Raw genomic sequence first — 24,685 nt, 5'->3', positions numbered from 1 at the left:
CAATTCACAGTAAAATGCAAGTATCTAATGGGATGTTCTTGTTTTGCAGAAAACTGTGCTAATTTACAAGCACGATATAGAGGCACTTACATTATATTTGAGTAACACCCATTTACTGCTACTTTATCCTTCTACCCAATTTATGAGGGAAATATTCTCCTTTTAGTTACTATTTTTATATAAAATGTAACAAAGACAGATGTGATGGACTGCAAATGTGAAGCACTGTTCACACAAAAGTGTGTTGAACATCAATGTGTGTGTCAACCATAAAAAAATACTACTTTCACTACTTATGAATTAGTAATATTATTACTGTAATACGATTTCCATACTCAGAGAGGAGACTCTTTTTACATTTAAATACATAGTTTGGTGTTGGTATTTGCAGCTTTGTCCACACTGAAGAATTAAAACAAATGAAGAGGTTTTATTATAAAAACAGCATTTTTATTGAAAGTCTCAGAAGTTTAAGTTACACACATCCTGCGGAAGAAACTGCACTCATCCGCATTGATCCTTTTTTCTTTCATAGAGCACACACATTATCGAATCCATACAAACTCCATGTGTATCCCCCACTGTCCTGCCCGTGTGTTTAGTATTGCTGCAGACGGATCTATAATTTATTCACAGTTAGACTCAATAGTGCATCAGTTCAGAGAATTATCCCTCGATCAAACCTCACAATCAGCCGTCCTAGTACTAAGCGCACGTGGTAGATTAGCGTGGTGCCGTTTGCGTGTTACAAGCCTGCGACCTGAAAGCGGTTTGTCGGGTCCGGCTAAGAGAAACAAATGCATTTATAACCATAAGTTTTATTATATTAACCATGCAGCAGGCACTTTGGCACAAATAAGAAAGCACAAGAGGTGAAGATCAAAAGGGATTTCCATTTTATGTTTAATCAAGTTCTTTCTCCAACAATGGGATCCATATGGACAGTGTCCTAAGACCCTGATCATCAGGTGTTTATGTGCCGCGGTGAACCTGCAACTTCCCCGAATGTTCTGGTTATTACTATAGAAAGAGCATGTTGTGCGTGTGAAAGGTTATCCTGACTAGTATCGGAATATCTCAGATATTGTTTGCAGGTTCAGTATCCGACACATTGAGCAGGAACATGAAGGTCTTCCTGCAGACTTTCTCTCTCTCTCACACACACACTCATAAAGAAACACAACCCAGAGGTTCTACAAGATGAAGACTTCTCTGCTTCTCAGAGGACGCGACGGAGATACGATGATGTCATCGGAGTCGTCGGAATCAGCGTCGGCGGCTCCGATGCGCTCAGCTGTGCAGCGAAGCTCCGTTTGGTCTGCAGGAGAACGACAGGCGGGAACGTGCTTCATCAACCGGGAGTAATTCATCGCTTTCGACTCAATCGGCTTTACAAAGTGGGAGGGTTAATGAACACACAACCTAAAGGGAAATCAATACCAGTTGGTGCCGTCGTCCAGGTGGAGTGAGTGCTAGAAAGGAGCCAGGGGTCTTCTTCCTCCGCCTGCTTTCCCCCATCTTTAACAAAACAACAGACACAAAGAAATTTCGGACATTTTCGTTTCAGATACTCTTGTCTGCGACCCCTCGTCTGCTTCGGCCTGGAGCGGTGCGATGTGGTGCGTACGCTAAATCCGTCAGTAAACACCACGGGCACAGGCGGACTCGTGAAGGAGGAAGAGGAGGCGGAAAGTGCCGACGTAGCTGCTCTGCTCTATGCGCCCGTCTGATGTCGACCTGCGAGACCGCCGGGGGGAGTCTAACAAGGTCGTTTAGGTCGGGAAAGAATCAATTGTCATCGCGTCTTTGACCCGCGTTGTGCACTCGCCGAATATTTTACACAATAATATTTGAGAGATCTACAACAGGGTCGAATACGCCAATATCCAAAATCAAAGAAGCCACCTAACAAGGTATCGAGCCCGTCGCAGGGTCTCTAACATGGGACTGGTCCACAGGCTGCAGAGTGTGGGAGGCGGTGTGTGTGTGTGTGTGGGGGGGGGGGTGCGTAGCCAACAAACATCGGGGCTGAACCTCCAGCATGAAGAAGAGCAAACACACAAGTGACAGTTGGGATCAAGACTGCGAGGGGAAACTCTCACACGTACAAAAAGGGACGGACGCATGTTACACCTCATTTAAGCAAAGAAGATGTATCTCATTCACACAGCTGTGATAATGTTACACTGTATCAGTAAGGCAAATAAAAAGAAGTGTCTTCAATCCTCCAGAGTTTTCTTCAAAGCATCTTTTAAACAAAAATATGTAGATTTTCTTTTCAAAATAGCGTTCAACCTATATTTGCATTTTTTTTTTACATTCTTCAAGCTAACATATTTGAACTTAAAAAAAACAACTTAATATATTTTTTCCATGATACTCTCCGAGCTCACATAATTTGACTATTTTTTTCCAAAATATTTTCAACCTAATAACCCAACTTTTTTTTTCATGACATTTTTGAGACAACATATTTGGACATTTCTTTCAAAACATTCTTTGACCTTACATATATTTAATTATTTTCATGCTTTTTTGACAGAATGTGTTTGGACTTCTGTTCAAAACATTTTTGGACCTTATCTTTTGTCCATGACATTTTGGAACATAACATTTTAGACTTTTCTTTCTTTCATTATTAACTATAGAAGGTATGATTAACACAGCAGGGTTTTGTTTACCTGTATCAACAACAATGCCTTTCTTTGTGGCTTTTTTTACCACATGGTTCTCTGAATCAGCTACGGTTTGTTTTGTCCGTAAATATGCAATGAAGAATCTATCTCTTAAAGTGTGTGAGCCTCACCTGTTGTGTCGTGTGGGTGTTTTGAGCGCGCTCCTCCTTTTGCCAGCGTTGGCGCGTCGTTTCCCATCGGAGAAGGCACAGAGAACCCAGAGCTGAACACACACACACACACACACACACACACACACACACACACACAGGCTTTTAAAAAATAACTTCACGGTTAGCATGAGCTTTACTTTCCAATTTATCTTCTCGTAAAACGCGAATCACCTCTCGGTTGCGCGGCTGCAGCGAGCCAGGTGTCCCCTGAATGAGGACTGTATCATCGTCAAGGCAACCGCGTCAAACCCTCCCTCCGCGGAGGACACAGCCTCACTTCGGATTGTTGCCTCCACGGCCTGAAAACAGGAGTTGGGGAAACAACATGGAGGTGGTGAGTCAGCGTGTTCTGAATCTCTGCACGCAACACGTCGGGAAGCTGCTTCCATTGTTTATGCTTCCTATTCGAGGGGTCTGAGGAGAGATGCACAGTCTGCACAGCGTTCCACATTTGCAGGAATTGATATGACTTAATTCACACTTAAAACCACTTCACAGAAAGCAAAGGGATAGGAGGGGTTGTGAGGACTATAGTGCAAACTGTAGTGCAATATTGTGAAAGTAAAAGTTTTAAAGTGCTTCTGATGAGTGAGAGAGATGCAATGCTTTGTGACGGGACTCTTGCAGTGTGCAGCGTGGGTGAAACCTTTTTGTGCGTTTCTTTTAGCAGGTCCTTCAGCCGGGAGTCTCTGAGGAGATGAGCTCTCATCGCCGACTGCAGCATCACGATGTCCTGAAGACAGAAGGCCGACAGATGAGATAAAGAGAGACAGACCTGGGACGAAGTGTCAGGACGTTTGTTTTACAGAAGCACTATCAGCATCAGTTACATAATCCAATGTGACACTCACCCTGTTGCTGTGCGCCCTCCAGTTTCTCTGGATAACCAACGCTGACTTCTCTCTTTCTTTCTCCTCTGTTCCCAACTCTTCCTCCTCCTTCTCCTCCTCCTCCTCCTCCTCTTTCTCCTTTGAACCTCCACCATCCCTCTTGCCTCCTTCCTCCGGACGGACTCCAGCATCAGTGTCCCTGCGGTCGTCGGGCGACGCGGCAGAAGGGAGCTCCGCTTGTGCCGCTTTACTTTTCTCTTCCAGAGTTTGGATCCTCATCAGCAGCTGTTCCAGCTCCAGTCTGAAAAACAGACAGACACACGTAAAAGAAAACGAGTTTTTAGAAGAAACCAGCTGTGAAATGTGCATCCCAACATGCATGCCAGGAATATGAACATGTTTGAGGAGGACTTGATTTTGCCTTAGCAGAGAGATGGAGAGTGAAAGGAGGCGTCGTTTAATCACATTAATGTCGCGGCGCTCTCTAACGTACGTGTGCTGCTGCCTCTCTCGCTCCCGTTCATTTGTCTGCTCAGCTTTCCACCGTTCGGTCTCAATCTCCGACGCTTCTCTTTCTGCCCTCGACTGTCTCAGTTCATCACTGAAACACACAACACACACTCAAGGACTAATCTCGTATCTCTACTCATCGGCTCTGCTGCACATGATGGTTTGAGAGGATTATTATTATCATCACGGCTGCGTAAGTAAATACACATGAAAACAGTCTCCGGTTGATGCTCACTCACTCTTTGCCTGACAGCCTCTGTTGAAGCTCCGCCCTCTCCTTCTCCAATTGGCCGAGGCGTTCTCTCAGAGCGGGAACCTCCCCCCCCTCCTCCGTGACGGTTCCCACGGAGACCGTTGCCTCTGTTGACGCGGTGAACCCGGGAGCCTCCGTGTGGGTGGCCTGGACCCCCCGGTCCAATCGGCCGCTGCGCTGCGCCGCGTGGGCGGGTCCTCTGCCGTCCTCCAGCCTCTGATAGGACGAGAGAGCAAGTCGGTCTGTGGCAAAGCGTCACAGGTGACTCCCCAGCTGGTCAGAGGTTTCTCTCACCTTCTCCACCTCCAGCAGCCTTCTCAACAGTCTCTGCTTGCTCCACTCTCTGTAACCTAGGACACACACACTTAACATCGGCCGGACAGATCAAAATAACAATACATCACAATATTGTGCGCTCCATGCTTTGAAGGAAATGTGTTGGTACGAGTCTATCAAAAATGATTCTTAACTGATTTCCAAGGAAAAATATTGAACATGATGAATACTAATACTGTGATATTAAATAGCACATAACGTAATACAAGTTGGTAGACATATTTTACACCGCTATGCAGCATTTTATTATTTGAGGAGCTAAATTTCTGATTCCCTCTGAATATATTCATGTTTTTAGCTTTTCTGATGAGTCGGCAGTTTGTTTTTCTGAGATGAAAAGCGGATTCCTGACTCACAGGATCAACGTGTGAAATACTTTCAAGCATATTTCTCTGAGTGGAAAGAAACGCGTAACATTTTGCATTCGCTCGTCTCATTTCTCATCCCGAGTTCACCCTGCAGGCGGTTCGGTCACAACGCGCCAGGTTTCGAGGAGGGGCCCACGCTGCGACCCGACGACCAGAGGACGGGGAAGTGAATGTCTTTTGATGGGTTTGTGTAGCAGCCGATGTGGTTTCCGCGTGTGAGCAAAGACCTTTGGTTCCTCCCGCGGGGCCGTCGGTGTCGAGCTCCTCTCGCAGCGCCGCGTTCTCCTGCTGGAGCTGCTTCAGGCTGCCGGAGAGACGATGAACCGTGGAGCTCAAAGCTTTCTGCTGCCTCTGGGAGCATTTGCTCTCCGCTCGACTGCTGCAGACCGGAAAGGGAGACGCAGGGCTTCTCATCATTTAATGTGGGGATGGCAGGTGTTATACAGATATAGATGTATATTACTGGACCCGCCCACATCCTAAACGAGTCCTAAACGGAAATGAGTTTGCAGTTTTTCTCCTGCGGTTTCTTTCCCTCCGAGTTTTAAAGTTTCTTAAAAAGGTTTTTGGTTAGATGTCTGTCATAAGGCCCGCGTTTAACACAAGTTTAAGAGATTTTATCATTTACAGACCGTCCATAAACGCCCTGGAGTGGAATGCGGTAGATTATTATTTATTTGATATATACTAATTGTGGCTTCAAAAATAAAACTAAGTATCATAATCATATGTATTTGAAATAGATTTATTGCAACAATACAATAGAAAAACCCTGTGAGATCACCAGAGGGATCCAGCGTGATGCTAACCTCCCGGGGATCTGCATCCCAAAATCAATCATCCCTGCAGGACTTTACTCCGGGCGACATGGACACGCGTTTCCTCAGAGGCGGAAGTGGGTGAAACTGAATGATGTTACAGCTCCAGGACACGATTCGGTCCTCAAATAAACAAACGGGGGGGGGGCATGAAATTGATCGGATATAAATTGCCAACCTTTTCTCCGCAGCTTCGAGAAGCATCCTCAGCCTCTGGATCTGAAAGAAGAAACCCCGCAAACATGCACACCACAAGTTGGGTGAAGGTTTCCATTTAAACGTGATGATGACAAACCATTTAAAGTGCCAGAGCTTCTCTCATTCCTTCGCCGATTGTTTCCGGTGCTCAAATAATAAGTTTAACATTTGGGTTTAAAAGTCACAGGCAGACGTGTCACCTCGTCAAAGTAGGTTTCCACTGTGATCTTCAGCTCCTCCAGGTTAGTGGTCCTCAGCTCGCTTTGTAGCTTACTGGAGAGACAAAAAATAATAATCTGAATATTCTGCAGCTCCACGGATGAACCAACTGGACTTGAGCCCAGGCGGGAGAGCGTTTCACCTCAGGGCTTTTTCTTTCTCTCTACACTGCTGCTCCAGCTTCAGGATTCTCTGCTTCAGCCCGTTCAGAACCTTGATGGAGAGAAATCAAGTTTACAAAATCCGTGTGGAATAAATCAGAAGAGCGGTCTCTGGCACCGGCTGGACATACTCACCACACTGCCCTCTCTTTTCTTATCCACCAAACTACGAGTATATTCAGATCCCTACGAAGGAATGTTTGAACCCTTTAGGGACAGATCTATTGTTTTAAGTACAAACAAATACGAATGTGGGGATCGTACTTTAGTGGGATCCAACAGCTCCTCTATCTGTTTCTCTCTCTTAGCGTTATCCTCCTCCAGGCGGCGGAGTTTGGCTTTCATCTGCTTTTTGTCGGACTTCTGTTCCTGGAGACTCTGCAGAAGAGAAAGCACCAGCGAGTCACCACACAACAACAAAGTCACGAGAGGAACGTGCATGTGGAGACTCCAGAGGGGGTCCAATCTAGACGGACTTTTAATCAGCGTGGGGGAAACAACAGTCTTCTGCGGAGGAATAAAAGTTAGAGAACAGCTCGAGGGCATCTCGGCAGACGTCGCGTGGGTTTCAAAAACTCTTTACCTTCTTGAGTCGAATGATCTCGTCGTACATGCTCTCCTTCTCTCTGTAGTCCACCGTGCCGCCGGTGACGCCTGCAACGCAGAGAGATGCTGGAATAAAAAAACGCCCACGCTGGTCTGTCCTCCGCTTTTCTTGCACCGACGCACAGTCTCACCGTTGGATCCAGAGTGGAGATGCTTGTGCTGCCTCGTGCTCAAGGTCTGTTTGAGAAGCTCTGAGGTGACATCAAACTCCGACCTTAACGTCTGGGACGCATCTGAAGAAGAGGCGCACGCGTCTCACGTCAGTGCATTGAGCAACAGCGGAGAGAACTTTGTGGTCTGAGCTCTGAAACTGCAGCAATCCATTTATTCTACACAACAAGGGATCAGACGACAACGTGGTGATTCATCATGGAGGTGTTTCTATTATTGTGTCCCTATTGTTGTGTCAGTGCGTGTAGGTTAAATAACATTAACATTACTCTGTGTAACGCAAGTGGAGCAGCACCGTTAACTGCATCCTCAACACGATAATGAGTTAAATCCTTCAATCAATAAATCAATACCTCCCGAAACGATTGTCAAACAAAAAACAATTATAACCGTCGTGATTTCTTTAATCAGTTTTAGCTGGTTGCTCTTGGTGGTATTTTCTATATATCAGTTCACTGAAAAAAAGGTTTGGATTTTTTTTATGTTATTGTTATTCTGCCCTCAAGTGGCCAAATAAAAATAATTTATGTAGGTTTAAATATATAGAATATATAATATATATATAATAATAATAATATATAATAGATCGTCCTATTAAAAATGCCCTTCTTCCCACTTCACTGCAAGGAATAAACAGCCTGGTACAAAAAAAATGTTTTGGATCTCTACAGCTAACTTCCGTGTTGAAGCAGCCACTCGTCCCGCCATCCCTCCTGAGGAGACCGTGTGCACTCTTTACGTGCGTGTGTGTGTGTGTTGGGTTTGTTTGTGCGATAATTACCATGGCCGTTGCTGAGGGACGTGATGCGAGCTGGGCCGCTCCCCCCAAGAGGGTCACCTCTGGTGTCCCCGAGGGAGGCCCTCGGCAGTCTCCAGGCCGCCACCGCTGCCCTCCTGGGGTTCATATTCATGCTGGAGAGGTATGGAGACCCTGTGCACACACATAAACGATCATTGGTTTGTTAGGGCGTCAGGCTGTCAGCGCAGGGCAGCTGAGCGGGTCTTACGTGGAGACGGAGGAGGCTTGCAGGAGGATCTCTTGGTTCTTTTTATCTGATGGCGAACGAAATCAAAGTGTTAAAGCAGATGAGACGTGTGTCGATAAAACTGATTTAATTCATGCACTTGTTTACCTTCTCCAAAACATCAGCGGAGAAAGAGAAGCAATCCTCGCCCTACGTTAGACACACGAGTGAGCCATTTGGAAAGAGATGACAATTAAAACAATGCAAATTTACAGTTATCATTTTTTAGGAGAGTTGGGGGGAGGGGGGCGGGGAATTATACAAAACACTTCCACCTTTACAGACCTGTAAAAGTTCTCTAAATCAGATAATCAACAAACAAACAAAGCTCCTATTCGAGCCCAAAGTGTTGGTGTCAACTGCAGTAGACTGATGGGTTTAAGGGTCGGGCACAAGTGTCGTAAATGGCACAACTCCAGATTTTAAATAGGTAACTTAACGTTAACGGGTCGGTAAAACAACTTGACAGACTCGGGGACACTCGTATCGTGGACTCACCAGCTCCTCGCAGTCTTCATCCGTCAGAACGTCGCTGGTCTCCAGAGACATCTTAGCATCGGTCCTCAGCATAGCGGGGGAAAGCGCAACGTTACGTCGAGTCGGGACAACTTGACTTTCTCCGTGTGTACGTGAATCCTCTCATTTTTTCCCCCTAAGTAACAAATTAATAAAACAAATAAATCCCGACTTCAGGACTAATCGGTGGCTCAACAAAAGAGACGTTAGCTGGACTAAAACACGGGTGTTCGTCGCCGTTAATTCCGCGGGTTGTGCGCCTCACGACCCGTTGGTGGACACCGTTGACCGTATCGTCCTGAAACCCGTTAAAATGTTGTTTTCCTCCGTTGCAGCGGTCACCGTGTTCACGTCGGTGTTGCGGATCGAGTCGTCTAGCAACCGGGCGGCTGGTTACGAGCCGCATCAAACTAGCTAGAAGAAGTCAGAGGCATACCGGAAGCGACGAGGGCGTGCCTTCACAATAAAGCTAGTAAATAATAATAAATTAATTACATTAAGTTTATTACAATATATTTATAATAATATATATAGTTTAGATCCCGCTCATGTGTGTGCAAGGCGCATGGTTGTAAAAATGTTTCAGAAAACGGGAACACGTTTTTCCAATAAGACGCTTATTTTGAAATTTGAAACCAGTTTCAAGCATTGTTTAGCTTGATGGAGCTAATAAGTGAAACCAAGGCCAACGGTCAATAGTGATCGTTGCTTCTGACTCCTTCCCTCACGTTGCCCATTGGTTGGTAAAGGTGGGATGTCCTCCAGCAGCAGGAGAGAAGGACGCTGGGAAGTACGGGGGGGGGGGGGGGGGGGGGTAAAGGAGACTTTTGAGACTGATGTTCCTTTCACAGCTTGATAGACGATCCTGACAACAACAAGCAAACATTGGACCCCGTGATGACCAGTACATAACATTTGACAAATGCACAAAATTATTGCATATTAAAAACATTTATAAAAAAGTGGTCGTTTTTATGTACTGTCGAATACATTACCAAATCAAAGAAATCATTATTGTCACAGTAGCTTTAGGAAATGTAATCTTGCTGCAATTGTTTTAAATGTTGTATGTTTTTGTACGTCTGGGTATATTCTGAAACGTACACGAAGCACTCTGTCTGATTCGACATGTTGTAATACTTCAAATAGTTGCATTGTAACAAAACTACTTCTTGCTTTTCTTGTGGACTTTCTTCTTACATCTCTTTCTCCCTCCTTCTTTTGGTCCCTAAATGGGAGAGCAAAGAGACCCATAATACACCTAATGAGAAAAAGAAGTTAACATGGATGCTGCCCTCTCTTGACCTGTACAGGAGACCACCGCGGCCCAATGAGCTCCGTTTTAACGTGGAAACATGGAAGTGAGTTTTGGGGGCATTTGGGAACGTACACCTCGATGCCATTTTCTCCTCCTGCACTGTTCTTCACGCTCTCCCCCGGCCTCCTGTGATTGCATCACATTCTCATGGTCTGTGTTGATACAGGTGCTGGACCCCCCGGGGCCCCACACAGACACGCAGACCAGCAGACTTTGGCTCATGGCGGACAAACCCATCGCATCTCATTTGAGCCGGACAGTCGTTTGTTCCAAACCCTAGCCCTAGCAAAGTTAACAAGGAAATAAATGACGATGAATGATAATTTGATCAGTGACCGATGAAGAGGGACGTGACTGACCACGGTTGTCCGTATAGTTGGAATCTCTGTTTCTATGTTTAATAATCGGGTGATCATGAGGATCAATGTCTAATCTCAGTGTTGTTCACCGGATGCCCAGACGGGGGCGATGTGTTCTGAACTGAACCCAGGCCGTGCTTTTTCCAACTGCCTCATGAAGGGCTGGACGGCTCCCAGGCGGGTCCTCTTGTCCTCAGGAGGCCGAGTCCTGATCACAGACCCTCAGACTCCTTCAGATAATCACTTTGCACTGTCGAACAGATCAGTGAGAAAACATACACGTAAACTTATGCATATGTGCATGCTTTTTGTAAAAGTTATTCTAGTTGAAAACAGAAACTGACTTATAGGACAATACACATTACAGGACACAAATGTCCCCTTTACGGTAACTGTCTCTCCAGGGTCCTGACCGAGTCCAGAGGAGATGGGCTGGGTTTGACCAGCGGACGGAAACGGGAGGGAGGTCAGGAAACAGCTGCTTAAAACCCTGAATTATCGTTTTGGACACGTCTCATTTCCACGCGTGTCCTCCGAAGCACAATAGATACACAGTATAGTTTGGGAAGATTGTTTCATTAAAGTAGTCGCTGGTTAAAACGAACAGCGAAATGCTGTTTACACATTAACATATCAGCATCGAATCCAATACACTCGGTAATTGCTCTGCAGAATCTGCCCTTGTTTCCAGAAAATGTCATTTTGCTAAACTCACCATACGTTGACGACAATGATATCTGTGTATCTTTGAATCAAATGGGACTATAAGTGCACAACTTGTGTTTTTGTAATGTGACGCACGGTGTGTCGTGGTGGTCTCACTAATCGTGATACCTCTTCCCGCACAGTGAACAGACCTGGTCACACCATCTCGTGCGGTTACCTCGTCCGAACCCATTTCTCTCTCTCTCTCTCTCTCTCTCTCTCTCTCTCTCTCACACACACACACACACACACACACACACACACACACACAGCTCTGAAGACAAACACTGTTCTATCAGTGGGTGAATGGCTCTATCCATGTGGAACTGAGGATGAGCACATCTCAATTAGAGGGAGGGAAAGTAGGGGGAGGGTGGGGGGGACCAGGGTAAGTACCTCATGGTTTGGATAATACTGTGTGAAGTACATGAACATGTGGGCTGCTTTCCCCAAATTGCAGTGATTCTCCATCCAGCTCCCCGGGCCTGTAATTTGGGCGTGTGCCGCCCATAAAGGAAGGAAAAATCCCTCTTCTCTAAACTAGGCGGTCTGGATCTGCAGTCAGGACACTCATCATCATCTTCATCTTCATCCTCCTCAGTCAGCAGACAGCATCTCCCTCCCTCCCCCTCTCTCTCTCTCTGGCTGTCCCTCCCTCAGACACCCCCACAATCCCCCTCTCTCTCTCTCCGTCTCTCTAAAGTCGAACATCTCGCCTGCTCTCTTCTTCTTGACACACGGCAAAACATGTCTGCAAACGGCGCCGCGGGGGACCTCCTGCAGATCCCTCTGGGGCTCATCAACGTCGAGGGCAAATACCTGACGGCGGAGACCTTCGGCTTTAAAATCAACGCCTCGGCCGGCAGCCTGAAGAAGAAGCAGACGTGGACCCTGGAGCAGAGCGGCGAGGACGGCAGCGCCGCGTTCCTCCGCTCCCACCTGGGCCGCTACCTCGCCGCGGACAAAGACGGCAACGTGACCGCGGACAGCGAGGCGCGCGGCGGCAGGGACTGCCGCTTCGTGGTGACCGCGCACGAGGACGGCCGGTGGTCCCTGCAGTCCGAGCCCCACGGCCGCTACCTGTGCGGCAGCGAGGACCGGATCACCTGCTTCGCGCAGGCCGCCGCGCCGGCGGTGAGGTGGAGCGTGCACCTGGCCGTGCACCCGCAGGTCAACCTGTACAGCCTGGCGCGCAAGCGTTTCGCGCACCTGAGCGAGCGCGAGGTGTCGATAGACCGCGACGTCCCCTGGGGGGTGGACTCGCTCGTCACGCTGGTCTACCGCGACCAGCGCTACCACCTCGGCACCTCCGACAACCGCTTCCTGCGCAACGACGGCGGCCTGGCCGCGCGCACGGAGGCGCGCACGGGGTTCGTGCTGGAGTTCCGCTCGGGGAAGGTGGCGTTCCGCGACTGCGACGGCCGCTACCTGGCGCCCTCGGGCCCGACCGGCACGATGAAGTCTGGCAAAAGCACGCGGGCGGGGAAGGACGAACTGTTCGGCCTCGAGCGCAGCCACGCGCAGGTGGTGCTGACCGCGCGCAACGAGCGCAACGTGTCCACGAGGCAAGGTGAGGCTCCGCGGGGGGGGGGGCATTTTACCATGCAGGATTGCAGGATTGTGATGCGCGTCTGTGGCGGAGAGGGACATAATGAGAGACTCCCGCTTCTTCATTTATCTCCCCCCCCACACCATGTGTCTTTCATTATCATACTCTCACTTTCTCCCCCACCCACCCTCCCGTCGGCCGGCCCCTGCCGTTAGCTTGACATTTTCTCTGCAGTAATTCTACCCCTGCATTGTGGCTGCTGGTTCAGTTTCAGCCTGCAGTCGAGCTCTGATTGTGCATCTCTGAATGGGACGAGACGTAGAGGACCTGGAGGAGACAAAGAGGGGAGGAAAGGCAGTAAAAAATACAGGTGGTTGTGACTCAGACGTTGCTTGATGTGGGTCTTTGTGCAGCCTCTTTGTCTTGTCGCCACTCAGTCGCAGTCTGCCGTGCACATACGGATCACTGACAGCAGAGAGTGTGTGTGTGTGTGTGTGTGTGAGGAAGACGATCGTGTTGTGATGAGGTCGTTGTAGGTCAGTGACTGCAGAGGGTGGGAGCCCCCGGTACCTTCAGTGGACGAACGCAGTTTTTTGTGTCAGGTCCCTTAATGAATCGCTGAATGTTGTGGAAACAAATGGCCACACTGACAATGAGTCCAATTATCGAGGTCAAATGAGAACCTGCCGTGCGGGGAAGGTGTCGCTGACGGATCCACGGAAAACCCACCAAGCGCGTTCATGTCCTGCAGCTCGTTGTTTTGGTCGCATCCCACCATGGCAGCCAAAGGGACAAATCCTTCGCTCCAGTTTAGTGTTCACCCAAATGGAGCTTGACGGAAGCAGAGTATTGGGCTTTGCTTCATCGGCTGACCAGAAACTACATCAGTTTGATGTTTGCATGAACGCTAGTATTTCATGCATCCATGTACTATGTTTTTAAAGTGCACAGCTTGACAGGTTGGGTTTGTTTTTAATGTTCTGTATTCTACCAGGCCCTCACTTTTTAAACACTGTTTTGCTTAAAGTCTTTCAGAGTAAAAGTCCTACATTTCTGAGACTTGTTTGTGTCTTCAGAGATCTTTGTCCACTGTATCGTCATTAGATCAGAATGCAATCATAAGACAATTTTCGGCAGATTTGACTGATAACTGCTCAATAATCAAATGTACAATGTTTCATAGTTTTCCACATTGAGAATTGACTTGTAGGCAGATTTTAAGAATCTCTCTGGGGATCCTCACAAATTAAGCATGAGCCGAGTTTAAATCAAGGAGGAGAACCTGCAGGGACGAAATGACAACGCACTGCTCCGCTGTCCTCCAGGCATCGACCTGTCAGCCAATCAGGACGAGGAGGGGGACCAGGAAGTCTTCCAGTTGGAGATGAGCCGTGAGGACAGGAAGTGCGCCTTCAGAACCGCCGCTGGGAAATACTGGACTCTGACAGCGAGCGGAGGACTGCAGTGCACTGCCTCCACCAAGTAACCACACACACACACACACATTGCATCATGCTAAATATGACACAAGTTCACACACTGGATCTCTGCGTTTGTGTCGCAGGTCAGCTGACAGCTACTTCGAGCTGGAGTGGCGTGACGGTCGCGTGTGTGTGCGTGCGGCCAACAGCAAGTACGTGATCGCTAAGAGGAACGGACAGCTGGCTGCCACCGTGGACAGCGCAGGTCAGTGACGGGTCTCTACGGGGGGGGGGGGGGGGTCCCAGTTGCCTGGACCTTCTCTGGGAAAGACCGATATCTGACCTTATCTTTCCATCTGAACGACGAGGAGCAGTACCGAAAACAAGATCTTTTTTGGGGGACAACGAAGCCTGTCTCCTGTCTCTTCAGGGGAGGCGGAGCAGTTCCTGATGAAGCTCATCAACCGTCCCATCATCGTCCTTCGCGGCGAGCACGGTTTCATCGGCGCTCGCAAGCCAGGACTGGCGACTCTGGACTCCAACCGAGCATCGTACGACGTTTTCCAGCTGGAGTTCCACAACGGCGCTTACTCCCTTAAAGGTTAGCATTGCCCTGTTAAACACCTGCCTTCTAGAGGCCAGAGGCGCCATCACGTTCGCGACCTGGTGGCGTATCGTTGTCGTGCCGTCTGTCCAGACTCCCAGGGCAAGTATTGGTGCGTCGGAGACGACGCGGCGGTGGCGTGCGGCAGCGACGCTCCTGTCCAGTTCCTCCTTGAGTTCTGCGACCTCAACAAGATGGCCATCCGCGCCCCGGGGGGGAAGTACCTGAAAGGGGACCACGCCGGGGGGCTCAAGGCCAGCGCCGACTCGCTAGACGGCGCCACCCGCTGGGAATACTGAGGAGGAGCACAGCCGAGCTTCACTGTCCAAGCCGACCCTTCCAACTATTCATAGATACTGTAGGTAGCTGTTCTTTCTTGCATATGTGTGTGTGTGTGTCATTGCACCTCCAGTCACATTAACACCACTGTACCTAACAAAGGTGAGGACGATTGCTGTTCGTTGTGTGCCTCTCCGTGGTGTACGAGAACGTATTGAAGTCTATAACTCATAATACCGTTAAATGTCCCGCGGTCTCTTAACGCTGCTTTCCGCTCCTCTTTTTCAGACTATAAAGCACAACACGCATCAGATTAATGAACGTTGGATCGACATGTTTCTGCTGTAAATAAAGGCTGTCTTTGTTGGTGAATGCTTCAAAAAACATAGTAACCATGGAAACTGAGTTCAAGTGTGTTTTGGGATGGGATGGCAGATTTAACCACCTTAAGGATCCTTTGTACTGACCGATACAACCACATGAAGTAGTCAAAGGTTTCCCTTTTTAATGACCGTAATCCCATCCTGACTTGGTGTAATGTTTTTGATCACTTAAAAAGGAAACAAATGGAGCTTTTTTTGGATTGACTCACTGAGAAGGAATAGTTACTCTCCATGCACGTAAACATGCAGTCCTGGATACATTTAATTCTTCCAGTGACTCAAAGTCTGCACAATAATGTCCCAATTGCGAAATGTCCAAAGCACATGTGTGTCTTCGGTTGGGTGCTGCTGTGTTTAAACACGATGAAAGAGTCTCTCTGGCTGTAATTGTGGCCTTGCCTTCCATAGAGCACTTCGGTCTTTTTCATCTTCTTGCATTTGAAATCAACACAATAAAGTTTTTCCTCTTGACAGCAGAACGTCTTGATTTCATTTTTTATTCATCACTTTCTGAATGCATTGATGTATATTTCACAGACCTTCCTGCCAACTGTTTTTAATGAGCTGTTCTTTCGACCAAACGTGAAGTCTCAAAGGACACTGTTGGCAGTAAGGTGACACGTGGCTGCACTGTGGCACCAGCAAGCGAGTCCTGCAGGAACCTAAAACACTAAAGTGAGTCAGCTTTTTATTTATCCTGCTGAACAAACTAGTTTTGTCAAATGTTCTGAATTAATTTAATTAAGAAATCGCTTTTTTTGTCAAAAGGAACCAATGCAATTCTCCTGCAATCCTTTTTTAATCTATTTCCAAATATCCGCATACTATTGACACTCCGCCTGCAGAGGTTCTTTGAGGGTAAGAAATCGTATGACCCTAACAAGCTGGAGTCAAATGAAATGGTGCATTTATACTGTTATTAAATCAAACCAAACAATGAATTGATCCTGCTAGACAGCTTAATATATAATATTCATGTTTCTTCTTTCACCCTAAACCCTGGATCATTATTATAGAAAATAGAACATCCAGGCTTCAGTTTAACGATCCAAAAACCGCCATCTTGTGCTGTTAAAAAAAAAAAAAATCCATTGTCATGATTTCTACCACCGCTGTAGTGTGGGAGCAGGATGAAAGCGCCACGTCCCCCTGGAGATCTCGCTGTGCCAAAACTGTAGAAGGGAAAGGGAGGAACGGGTGGAGGGCGGTAACCTACTCCACTTTCTCCATCCTGCTGCAGAGGAAACTTTGCTCTCCTCCTCTTTGAAAACAGTCAACCTGACGTGTGCCACGCTTCACGTGTGCGATCTGACAAAGGCAAACACAGGAACCAACCCGACCGGCATCCTACAGCCCCTCACAGAAGCTGCCTTGCATGTTGCCATGGTAACAGGTAAATGGCAGGCCATGAGGAGGAGGAGGAGGAGGAGGAGGAGGAATGTTCGGACTATGAATCGATAAGCTTAATCAACCTTGTAATAATTGAAAGAGGACCTGTATAAATTAGAGCTTTAACATGTGCTCACAGGAATAGAACAATACTCTCACACAGCACTTGAGTGGACGACGGATGATGAGCGGAGGAGGAAGACCGGAGATGAACGAGGTGGAAGATGAAAAGAGAAGATGTGCTTATTTTAAGACAATCATCCAGCCTCTTAAAGGGGGACATGGCCTAAATTAAGTATTCCAATATGTTATTTCCACATGAGGTACACTCAGTAAGTCTCAATCCGGTGATGTCACCGGGTATAAAGTTTGCAGCTGCTCCACAAACAACGGACGGGACATTCATTAAAGGCCACACGTTTAGGTGGATTTCATCAATGGTTGGATTTGGCTCAGAGTGTAAGCGGTGGAAAGCTCTGGAAGAAACCCAGTGAGTGGACATCACAAGTTAAAAAATATTTTAAATGTCAAGGATGAACTTTTTCTTGACCGAAACTTTTAATAAGAATGTACGATAATTTTACATGGCTGAATTACAACAGCAGTATTCCAGTCTGCATAACTTCTGAAAAGGTTTAACTGATGAGTCTGATGCTGCCATCTAGTGCGGACGATTTGAAGGTGATCTTGAGCTTTTTATCTACAAGACAATTTAGAAGCCTCTGTTTTTCATGACTCAGGCTCGTTCCAGTTCAAAATGTCATTGTCAACATTGCATGAGCAGGTAGATCAATGAAGTGTTCCATCAGCTTGTTGTGGGAACTTAACTGTCCTGACCTTTGCTAGATGCTGACCGTGAGCCAAACTGTATCACCAGACATCTTTGGGAACATGTGTTGTGCTTAAATAGGATCAAATCGCTGGAACCAGGTTCCAAATAATTGTGTTCATCCAGAAGTCATAGCAGGAAATGAACGCCCATCGCTTGGGAATTAAATGATGAACAATTTCACGTGGCTGTAATATTAAGGTTTCCCTGTACTTTCGAGCTATTCTTTGCACATGTAACGCTGCAAAGACGCAGTAAAGTCTGCTATTCAAAAGACCTGTAACCGCTACACGAAGAGGTCCATGTCGAACGCTGCCTGACGGCTGCATATAGTGAAAGTAACGTTACAACCACCAACCCGAAACGGTTTCTGTCTTATTTGCTCCCTTATATTGGACAACAAACTCGTGCAGGCGCCTTAATGCACTCACACATTGACAAATTATCACAGCATCTGTTTGCCATCGGAGAGCCACGTCCAGCCCGGACGGTGCTACTCAGGATGACACAGAGAGGTTGGTTTCGCATCTCGTGACAATAAGAGAAACGACCCCATTCACACACGTGTCACTTGCTATCCACAGCTATCTGCTGTGCTATCATTCTGTTCCTCAGTGCTTCTGAAGAAACCCATGCCGGTGTGGTCCACTCAGGCGTACTTTAAATTGGGAAAGCGGTCCTACGACATTTGTCAATGTTGCTATGGCGCCTTTGTGAACCTCGAGTACATTTTCCTCCTCGTCCACACGATTTGCAACGGGTATATAAGACATCAAAATATGATTCATATTTTGAATTCCTTATGGTGACACACTGTCAAGTGGAACAAAGAGGATAAACAAGGCCACGGGCGTCACGATCTTTTAATACAGCTGCACTCTCCTCATCCACTTATGCTCCTCTTATGTTCCTCTACTTATCTAAAGAAACAACACACAAAAACATCAGAGCGGACAATAATAGCAGCGGGGCTGATGAAAGAACATGTGCGCTGTGTTGTTTTATAACATGAAATATTCTTTTTTTATACGGCAAGGAGGTTTGTGCAGAAATATATATTGTCGGCGTGCAAGCCGTGCTATCATTCGCCAAATGTAGTGATGCAAGTAAATACATTAATGTTAGAGTAAACAACATTAATGTTGTAGAACATTTGTAGTCATTTCGATACAGATTAAAAAAAGAAACAGGAATATCATTCTTTGAACGACTTGTGTTGCGTTAAGTAAAACAATAAGAGTTGAAAATAAAGACAAATATACCAGAATACAGCGCATGACGTGCTTTGGTCTGAGCACAGCAGGAGGACTATGTGAGTCACATCGTCTGTGAGCGTTGAAAATAATAATAATAATAATAAGGAAAATAACTGTTATGAGTTATGGAGTGAAGGCTTCTATTGTAAGTTATAATGGAAAGTGAGTGGGGATAATAATAGATACTTAATACTTAATAATAGAAATAATATTTGCAGTACTGGGCCCTTCGGGCTGGGATTTGGGAAATGCTGCCTCTTACTGACAAGAAAACGCATTAACTCCTCAACGGATATTCAAACTGTCCCCCGACCTGGTGGGCCAGCTGTGGTGGAATGATATGTTATCAAAGGACAACAATACACAAAACAATGTTTAAAAGCTCCTTGTCTGAACGTTATTAAGTAATTTAAACAAAATGTAGCCCCTTAAGGCATCATAAGTAAAAGTAACCAACTCAGAGTGAAATCACTCATTGAAAGACATGTTTGGATCACACTGTTTTTGGGTGACACTCAAGTAATTGTACTTTAAATACAGCTGACCACGTTTATGTACATATTCACCAGTCCAGTTGATATCCAGACATTTTTATACTGGATCCAAACGACAACAGAACAATTTACTTGTATGTAATATAACATTTGTAAGTACGTTATTGCTACATTTAAGTAGCTTAACCAGCACTAGTGTGACTTTAACGTAACATAACATGTGAATTCAACAACTGTGTTTTCGACAACTGCTCCATTAAATCCCACTCAGGCGTCATTTTCGTCGGCAACGTGTTCCGGGCAGCGACCGGAAACCCGCACTCGGCCAATCGCAACGCCGAATGCGGCCTCCGCGCCCGCTGATTGGCTGTTTCTGGCACCTCGCTTCCCACGATGCTTTGCGGCGCGACTTGGAATTCAAATCGAGTGGACCAATCACAGCGCGCCGTGACGAGCGAGGCAGCATTTTAAATTTGCAGCAGAGAAAGACTGTTATCGAGGAGAAGGGCAGGACGGAGTAACGCCGCAGTCGCCGCAGGGAGAGTCCGGCGATTATTTGCATGTTCATTTTGTCTTTTTTTATTTTTTTAAACTTAACAACCGCACGCGTTACATTTTGTTATCGTTTAGTCCAAAGGTTTGAATGACGTTGGCCTCCACAGGTGGTTAACGATAGTTTTGATTTGAATTCACGGGCTAGCTTCCGGGGCTAAACTAACGTCGGCTAAACAATAGTTCGGCCCTGTCGACACGTCGGTCGCAGAAGTTTAATTTTTAAAAGACGCGAGCACTCTTAAGATTAAATAACAATGAGCGCAGCCACCGCGAAGCCGGCGGCACATGTCGACCCCAAATCGGCTCCACTCAAAGAGATCCCCGAGGTCCTGGTCGACCCGCGCACCATGAAGCGGTACGCGAGGGGCAGGTTCCTCGGGAAAGGCGGCTTCGCCAAGTGCTATGAGATCACGGACCTGGAGACGCAGCAGGTTTTCGCCGGGAAAATCGTGCCCAAGTCCCTGATCCTGAAGCAGCACCAGAGGGAGAAGATGACCTCCGAGATCGCCATTCACAAGAGCCTCAACCACGCCAACGTCGTCGGTTTCCATGGCTTCTTCGAGGACGACGACTTTGTCTTCGTTGTCTTGGAAATCTGCAGGAGACGGGTGGGTGTTTTATGGAAGACAATAAATAAAAAATATTATACTTTCTTTTTATATATATATATATATATACATTTAAAAAAAAAAACTTAAATCTGTCAAACCAGAAGTAATAAATGTGTCCGACTCTATTTCCTCTTTGCTGCCATGGTCGCCTCCTAAATGTTTGCACTGTATTAGTTGCTCATTCCTTCCACTAATAATCAATTTGACACCACTGGCCTCTCAAAGCTCCCACAGTGGCCCCCCTGTTTTAAATCAATAAGTAAGTTTGTTTTGAGCTGTTTCACTGTATTCTTTAAATTCCACGTGTGTGACGTGTACTCCTTTTTTTGCCTCTTTCAGTCCCTGTTGGAGCTGCACAAGCGCCGTAAGGCCGTGACCGAGCCCGAGGTCCGATACTACATGACCAAACTGCTCAACGGCATCCAGTACCTGCACAACAACCGCGTCATCCACAGGGACCTGAAGCTGGGCAACATCTTCCTCAACGACGACATGGAGGTCAAGATAGGTAATGTGTGCCGTGGGATAGCGCGTCTCTGACGCCTTGCAAACCTGTTTGTCCGGTTGTCAATGGGCCTCTCACCAGGAAGCTGTCGCACACACCGGCGTCCTGGTTGAGCGGTGTGGAATTTACCAGCCCAAAAAACCCCCCAGCTTCCAACAGGGAAATGTGCACACGAAGCCTATAAATAAAGCTCTGTTGTCCCGTCTGTCTTTAGGGGACTTTGGTTTGGCCACAAAGATCGAGTTCGATGGGGAGCGGAAGAAGACTCTGTGCGGAACGCCCAACTACATCGCGCCCGAAGTGCTCTGCAAGAAAGGCCACAGCTACGAGGTGGACATCTGGTCGCTGGGGTGCATACTGTGAGTCTGAACACACACACACACACACACCTATGGGGTTTTTAAAGCTCCTTTCTGTTCCTATAAACGTTCCACTTGATGGGGTCTAATCTGCGTGCGTCCTTCCAGGTACACTTTGCTGGTGGGAAAGCCCCCGTTCGAGACCTCCTGCCTGAAGGAGACCTACAACCGCATCAAGAAGAACAACTACACCATCCCCTGGGTGAGCGAGACTCGAGCATCACGCGCTATGCCTCCCGTGTGCTTTAAAAAAAAAAAAAAATCTAACTCTGTGGCCCGATTTCTCGTCTCCGCCCGCAGCACATCAACCCGCTGGCGACGGCTCTCATCAAGCGGATGCTGCACGCCGAGCCCGCCCAGAGGCCCACCATCGCCGAGCTGCAGGCCGACGAGTACTTCTCCACCGGCTACATCCCGCTGCACCTGCCCACCACCTGCCTCACCGTGCCCCCGCGCTTCTCCATCGCCCCCTCCACGGCCGCCGAGCTCAACCAGAGGCGGCCCCTGACGGCCATCAACAACAAAGCCGGGACGGAGAAGGCGGACGGCAAGGACGAGCCGGCGCAAAGGCGAGATCTTTTTTGAGATTTGTCTTTTCTTTTTTTTTACGACTCAACGATTTCGTGTATTTAACCGTCGTTGTTTTCCACAGAGAGCCCGAGCCGACCGAGTGCCACCTGAAGGACCTGCTGCAGCAGCTCAACAGCATCATCGCTGCCAAGCCCTCCGAGAAGGCGGTCATCTGCCAAGGTGAGAGACCCCACCCCCCCCCCCCAGTTCAGTCGGCAGACCCCCCCTCCCTGCCTCTTCAGATGTTGTTCAAGAGGTGACTTTGTTCTGTTGTTGTGTTTGTAGAAGAGGCCGAGGACCCCGCCTGTGTGCCCATCTTCTGGATCAGCAAATGGGTCGACTACTCTGACAAATATGGATTGGGTAAGAAGATTACGTCCGTTTGTCATTAATCAAGAGACTGGAAAAAAAAATTGGTTTTGTTTCTTATTGACTGATAAGGCAAAGAGGGTTTATATTTTTAGTTTAGTCCATTAAGTTGGTGTCAGACAAAATGTATTTTTTACAGCTAATAATTTGCACCTGGAATGAAACCGAAGACACCTTTTCTTGTTAAATGCTGAAAATCGAAGACTCGGTGATTCTGTTCCATCGACTTCATTCAACCAACCACAAAGTATTTACTTTTAACGCTGTAGCGAAAAGCACCGCGTAGTGTTTCCACCAGAGCACCTCCAATAAATCCATATTTAATAAGAGCTCCTCACCGGACGGTTTCTGACGGGCGTCCTTTCTTCAGGCTACCAGCTGTGCGACAACAGCGTGGGCGTTCTCTTCAACGACTACACGCGGCTCATCATGTACACGGACGGGGACAGCCTGCAGTACATCGACAAGGCGGCGGTGGAGAGCTACCTCAGCGTGCGCAGCTTCAACTCGTCCCTCCATAAGAAGGTGAGCGCCGCGCTCGCCGGGGGAGGCGCCTCCCTTACTTTTAAGCGCGGCGTGGGTACTGACCCCCCACCCCCCCCCCCCCCCCCCCCCCGCTTCTTTTCCAGGTCACGCTGCTGAAATACTTCCGCAACTACATGAGCGAGCACCTGCTGAAGGCCGGCGCCAACATGGCGCGGCGGGACGGCGACGAGCTGGCGCGTCTCCCCTACCTCTCCCTGTGGTTCCGCACCAAGAGCGCCATCGTCCTGCACCTCTCCAACGGCACCGTGCAGATCAACTTCTTCCAGGTGAGTGGGCGGCGGCGGCGGCGGAACGACTCCAGGTTCCAAAACGCGCCGTTTATTTTCTTCTCCTACCATTTTTAAATTCCCTCCCCTGTTCTCCGGCAGGACCACACCAAGCTGATCCTGTGCCCGCTGATGGGCGCCGTCACCTACATCGACGAGAAGCGAGAGTTCCGCACCTACAAGCTGTCGCTGCTGGAGGAGTTTGGCTGCTGCAAGGAGCTGGCCAGCCGCATGCGCTACGCCAAGCTGATGGTGGAGAAGCTGCAGGACAGCAAGCAGGCCCCCGCCGCCCGCTAGAGCACTCGCACCCCTCCCTCTCCTCCTCCCTTGCTCCGAGGACACTTGTCTCCCCCCCCCTCTGTATTTTATTGAAGGGTCCCGGCGTAGTGATGCTTGCGTCCTGGTGCGTACATGTTGTACATGAATGTTTTCTACGCCACTGATTTTTGTCCTTTTTTTTGTTCTTCCTGCTGTGATGAACTTGACGTTCTTGTGATGCTTAATCCTGACTAACGCGTCCCGGCAGAGGTAGATCTTGCGCGGCTGCCGCTCTCGGACGAGGACGGGATGTTGGGAGTTTAATCTCCCACAATCCTGCTTCATTCTGTTCATACAAAAGTCGAGGGGACCAATGACATTTATTCCCCCGGTCTGGTTCTTTTATCTGTTGTGTGTAGCGGGACCATGTTTATAAGTCTTCATCATGCACATTCTTCCTGTAGTTTTACTATTTTTATAAGTCTATTTTAGATGTCTTGTCTTTCGCAACAAGATGTGCAAACTTGTACATACGGATGAATATGCATACACGTTGTAAAGATGGTTAAATTTTACCCAAGTTAAAATAAAGATTCTCTTGAACTTGACTTCTTGTCAACTTTATTTTGAAACTGATTCACCGAAAAAGTATTGTCCTTTAAAATGAATTTGACACCATTGTAATGCTTTTTGCATTGCAGCTGTTAGGGATTTAAGCAAGAAGTGCACCCCTAGTGGTGGCAATTCTAATACGTGTAGTAATGTGTAGTGTTATTTATTATGTTCGATGAAGTGAATGCAATATGAATCAAACACAATGTAGTTATGTAAATCGTATAAACTGTACACATTAACATTCTGTCACAATAAAATGTTCACCTGGGGACTGATGCTAATTATCCTTTATGGATTTCTCCCCAAAGAGGGTTTTTTGGGAGTTGTTCTCCTGACAGATGAGCAACTGACTACAAGACAGCCGATTGAGGCAAATGTCTTGAGTATTGGACCACATGAGCTGTATTAGATCTTAGGATGTAGTGTGAACGGTGATCACTTATGTGTTGTAATTAAAGTGTACTAGGTATAAGATGAATGCATGCTTTGTTATATTCACTCATTGAGGCATAAAGTCAAATGTATCTACATTGAATGCATTGGAATGTGAGGGACAGAGGTTTCAGGTTGCAGCTGCAGCTTCACA

The 24,685-nt window shown here is 47.4% G+C and overlaps 3 protein-coding genes across 9 annotated transcripts; 2 read left to right on the top strand and 1 right to left on the bottom strand.

Annotated features, from left to right (window-relative positions):
- Positions 1–428: 428 nt before the first annotated feature.
- iqce (IQ motif containing E) lies at positions 429–9,324 on the bottom strand. 6 transcript variants are annotated; one of them, XM_078079550.1, is made up of 21 exons: positions 8,842–9,324; positions 8,452–8,493; positions 8,326–8,371; positions 8,100–8,249; positions 7,279–7,380; positions 7,125–7,195; positions 6,806–6,919; positions 6,677–6,727; positions 6,523–6,593; positions 6,362–6,434; positions 6,142–6,182; positions 5,373–5,551; positions 4,736–4,791; positions 4,428–4,657; positions 4,172–4,279; positions 3,700–3,979; positions 3,495–3,581; positions 3,020–3,147; positions 2,807–2,898; positions 1,423–1,518; positions 429–1,318 (listed from the first exon to the last, which is right to left on the bottom strand). In XM_078079550.1, exons 1-21 carry the CDS (start codon positions 8,911–8,913, stop codon positions 1,194–1,196), a joined length of 2,214 nt encoding a protein of 737 aa, XP_077935676.1. In that variant the 5' UTR covers positions 8,914–9,324; the 3' UTR covers positions 429–1,193. The 6 variants fall into 6 exon arrangements, with proteins under 6 accessions (XP_077935676.1, XP_077935677.1, XP_040043144.2 ...); XM_078079551.1 differs by having other exon boundaries at positions 1,441–1,518; XM_040187210.2 differs by having other exon boundaries at positions 5,373–5,524.
- Positions 9,325–11,654: 2,330 nt separating this feature from the next.
- LOC120825559 (fascin) lies at positions 11,655–15,953 on the top strand. 2 transcript variants are annotated; one of them, XM_040187216.2, is made up of 6 exons: positions 11,655–12,811; positions 14,116–14,272; positions 14,355–14,476; positions 14,642–14,812; positions 14,909–15,173; positions 15,383–15,953. In XM_040187216.2, exons 1-5 carry the CDS (start codon positions 11,989–11,991, stop codon positions 15,112–15,114), a joined length of 1,479 nt encoding a protein of 492 aa, XP_040043150.2. In that variant the 5' UTR covers positions 11,655–11,988; the 3' UTR covers positions 15,115–15,173; positions 15,383–15,953. The 2 variants fall into 2 exon arrangements, with proteins under 2 accessions (XP_040043150.2, XP_040043151.2); XM_040187217.2 differs by having other exon boundaries at positions 11,865–12,811; positions 14,909–15,177.
- A 3,510-nt stretch (positions 15,954–19,463) lies between these two features.
- On the top strand, positions 19,464–24,092 carry plk1 (polo-like kinase 1 (Drosophila)). Its single transcript, XM_040187213.2, has 10 exons — positions 19,464–20,608; positions 20,951–21,119; positions 21,331–21,475; positions 21,584–21,677; positions 21,776–22,044; positions 22,128–22,225; positions 22,331–22,408; positions 22,785–22,939; positions 23,044–23,226; positions 23,329–24,092. The coding sequence occupies exons 1-10, from the start codon at positions 20,255–20,257 to the stop codon at positions 23,521–23,523; spliced, it is 1,740 nt and encodes a 579-aa protein (XP_040043147.1). The 5' UTR covers positions 19,464–20,254; the 3' UTR covers positions 23,524–24,092.
- Positions 24,093–24,685: the final 593 nt, after the last annotated feature.

This window comes from Gasterosteus aculeatus, chromosome 9 (genome assembly GCF_964276395.1).
Source record: "Gasterosteus aculeatus chromosome 9, fGasAcu3.hap1.1, whole genome shotgun sequence".
Taxonomy (NCBI): Eukaryota; Metazoa; Chordata; class Actinopteri; order Perciformes; family Gasterosteidae; genus Gasterosteus; species Gasterosteus aculeatus.
The sequence above is the reverse complement of the archived record's forward strand: the minus strand, read 5'-3'. Positions and strand labels throughout refer to the sequence as shown.

Excerpts from the sequence above, each read along its gene's own strand:
- plk1 (XM_040187213.2), top strand. The coding sequence starts at position 20,255 with ATGAGCGCAGCCACCGCGAAGCCGGCGGCACATGTCGACCCCAAATCG. Across the intron at positions 21,476-21,583 it reads TGGTCGCTGGGGTGCATACT|GTACACTTTGCTGGTGGGAA; the intron begins GTGAGTCTGAAC and ends GCGTCCTTCCAG. Across the intron at positions 22,045-22,127 it reads AAGGACGAGCCGGCGCAAAG|AGAGCCCGAGCCGACCGAGT; the intron begins GCGAGATCTTTT and ends TGTTTTCCACAG.
- LOC120825559 (XM_040187216.2), top strand. The coding sequence starts at position 11,989 with ATGTCTGCAAACGGCGCCGCGGGGGACCTCCTGCAGATCCCTCTGGGG. Across the intron at positions 12,812-14,115 it reads CAACGTGTCCACGAGGCAAG|GCATCGACCTGTCAGCCAAT; the intron begins GTGAGGCTCCGC and ends GCTGTCCTCCAG. Across the intron at positions 14,813-14,908 it reads CGGCGCTTACTCCCTTAAAG|ACTCCCAGGGCAAGTATTGG; the intron begins GTTAGCATTGCC and ends CCGTCTGTCCAG.
- iqce (XM_078079550.1), bottom strand. The coding sequence starts at position 8,913 with ATGCTGAGGACCGATGCTAAGATGTCTCTGGAGACCAGCGACGTTCTG. Across the intron at positions 5,552-6,141 it reads CTCGAAGCTGCGGAGAAAAG|CCCTGCGTCTCCCTTTCCGG; the intron begins GTTGGCAATTTA and ends AATGATGAGAAG. Across the intron at positions 2,899-3,019 it reads TGCAGCCGCGCAACCGAGAG|CTCTGGGTTCTCTGTGCCTT; the intron begins GTGATTCGCGTT and ends GTGTGTGTTCAG.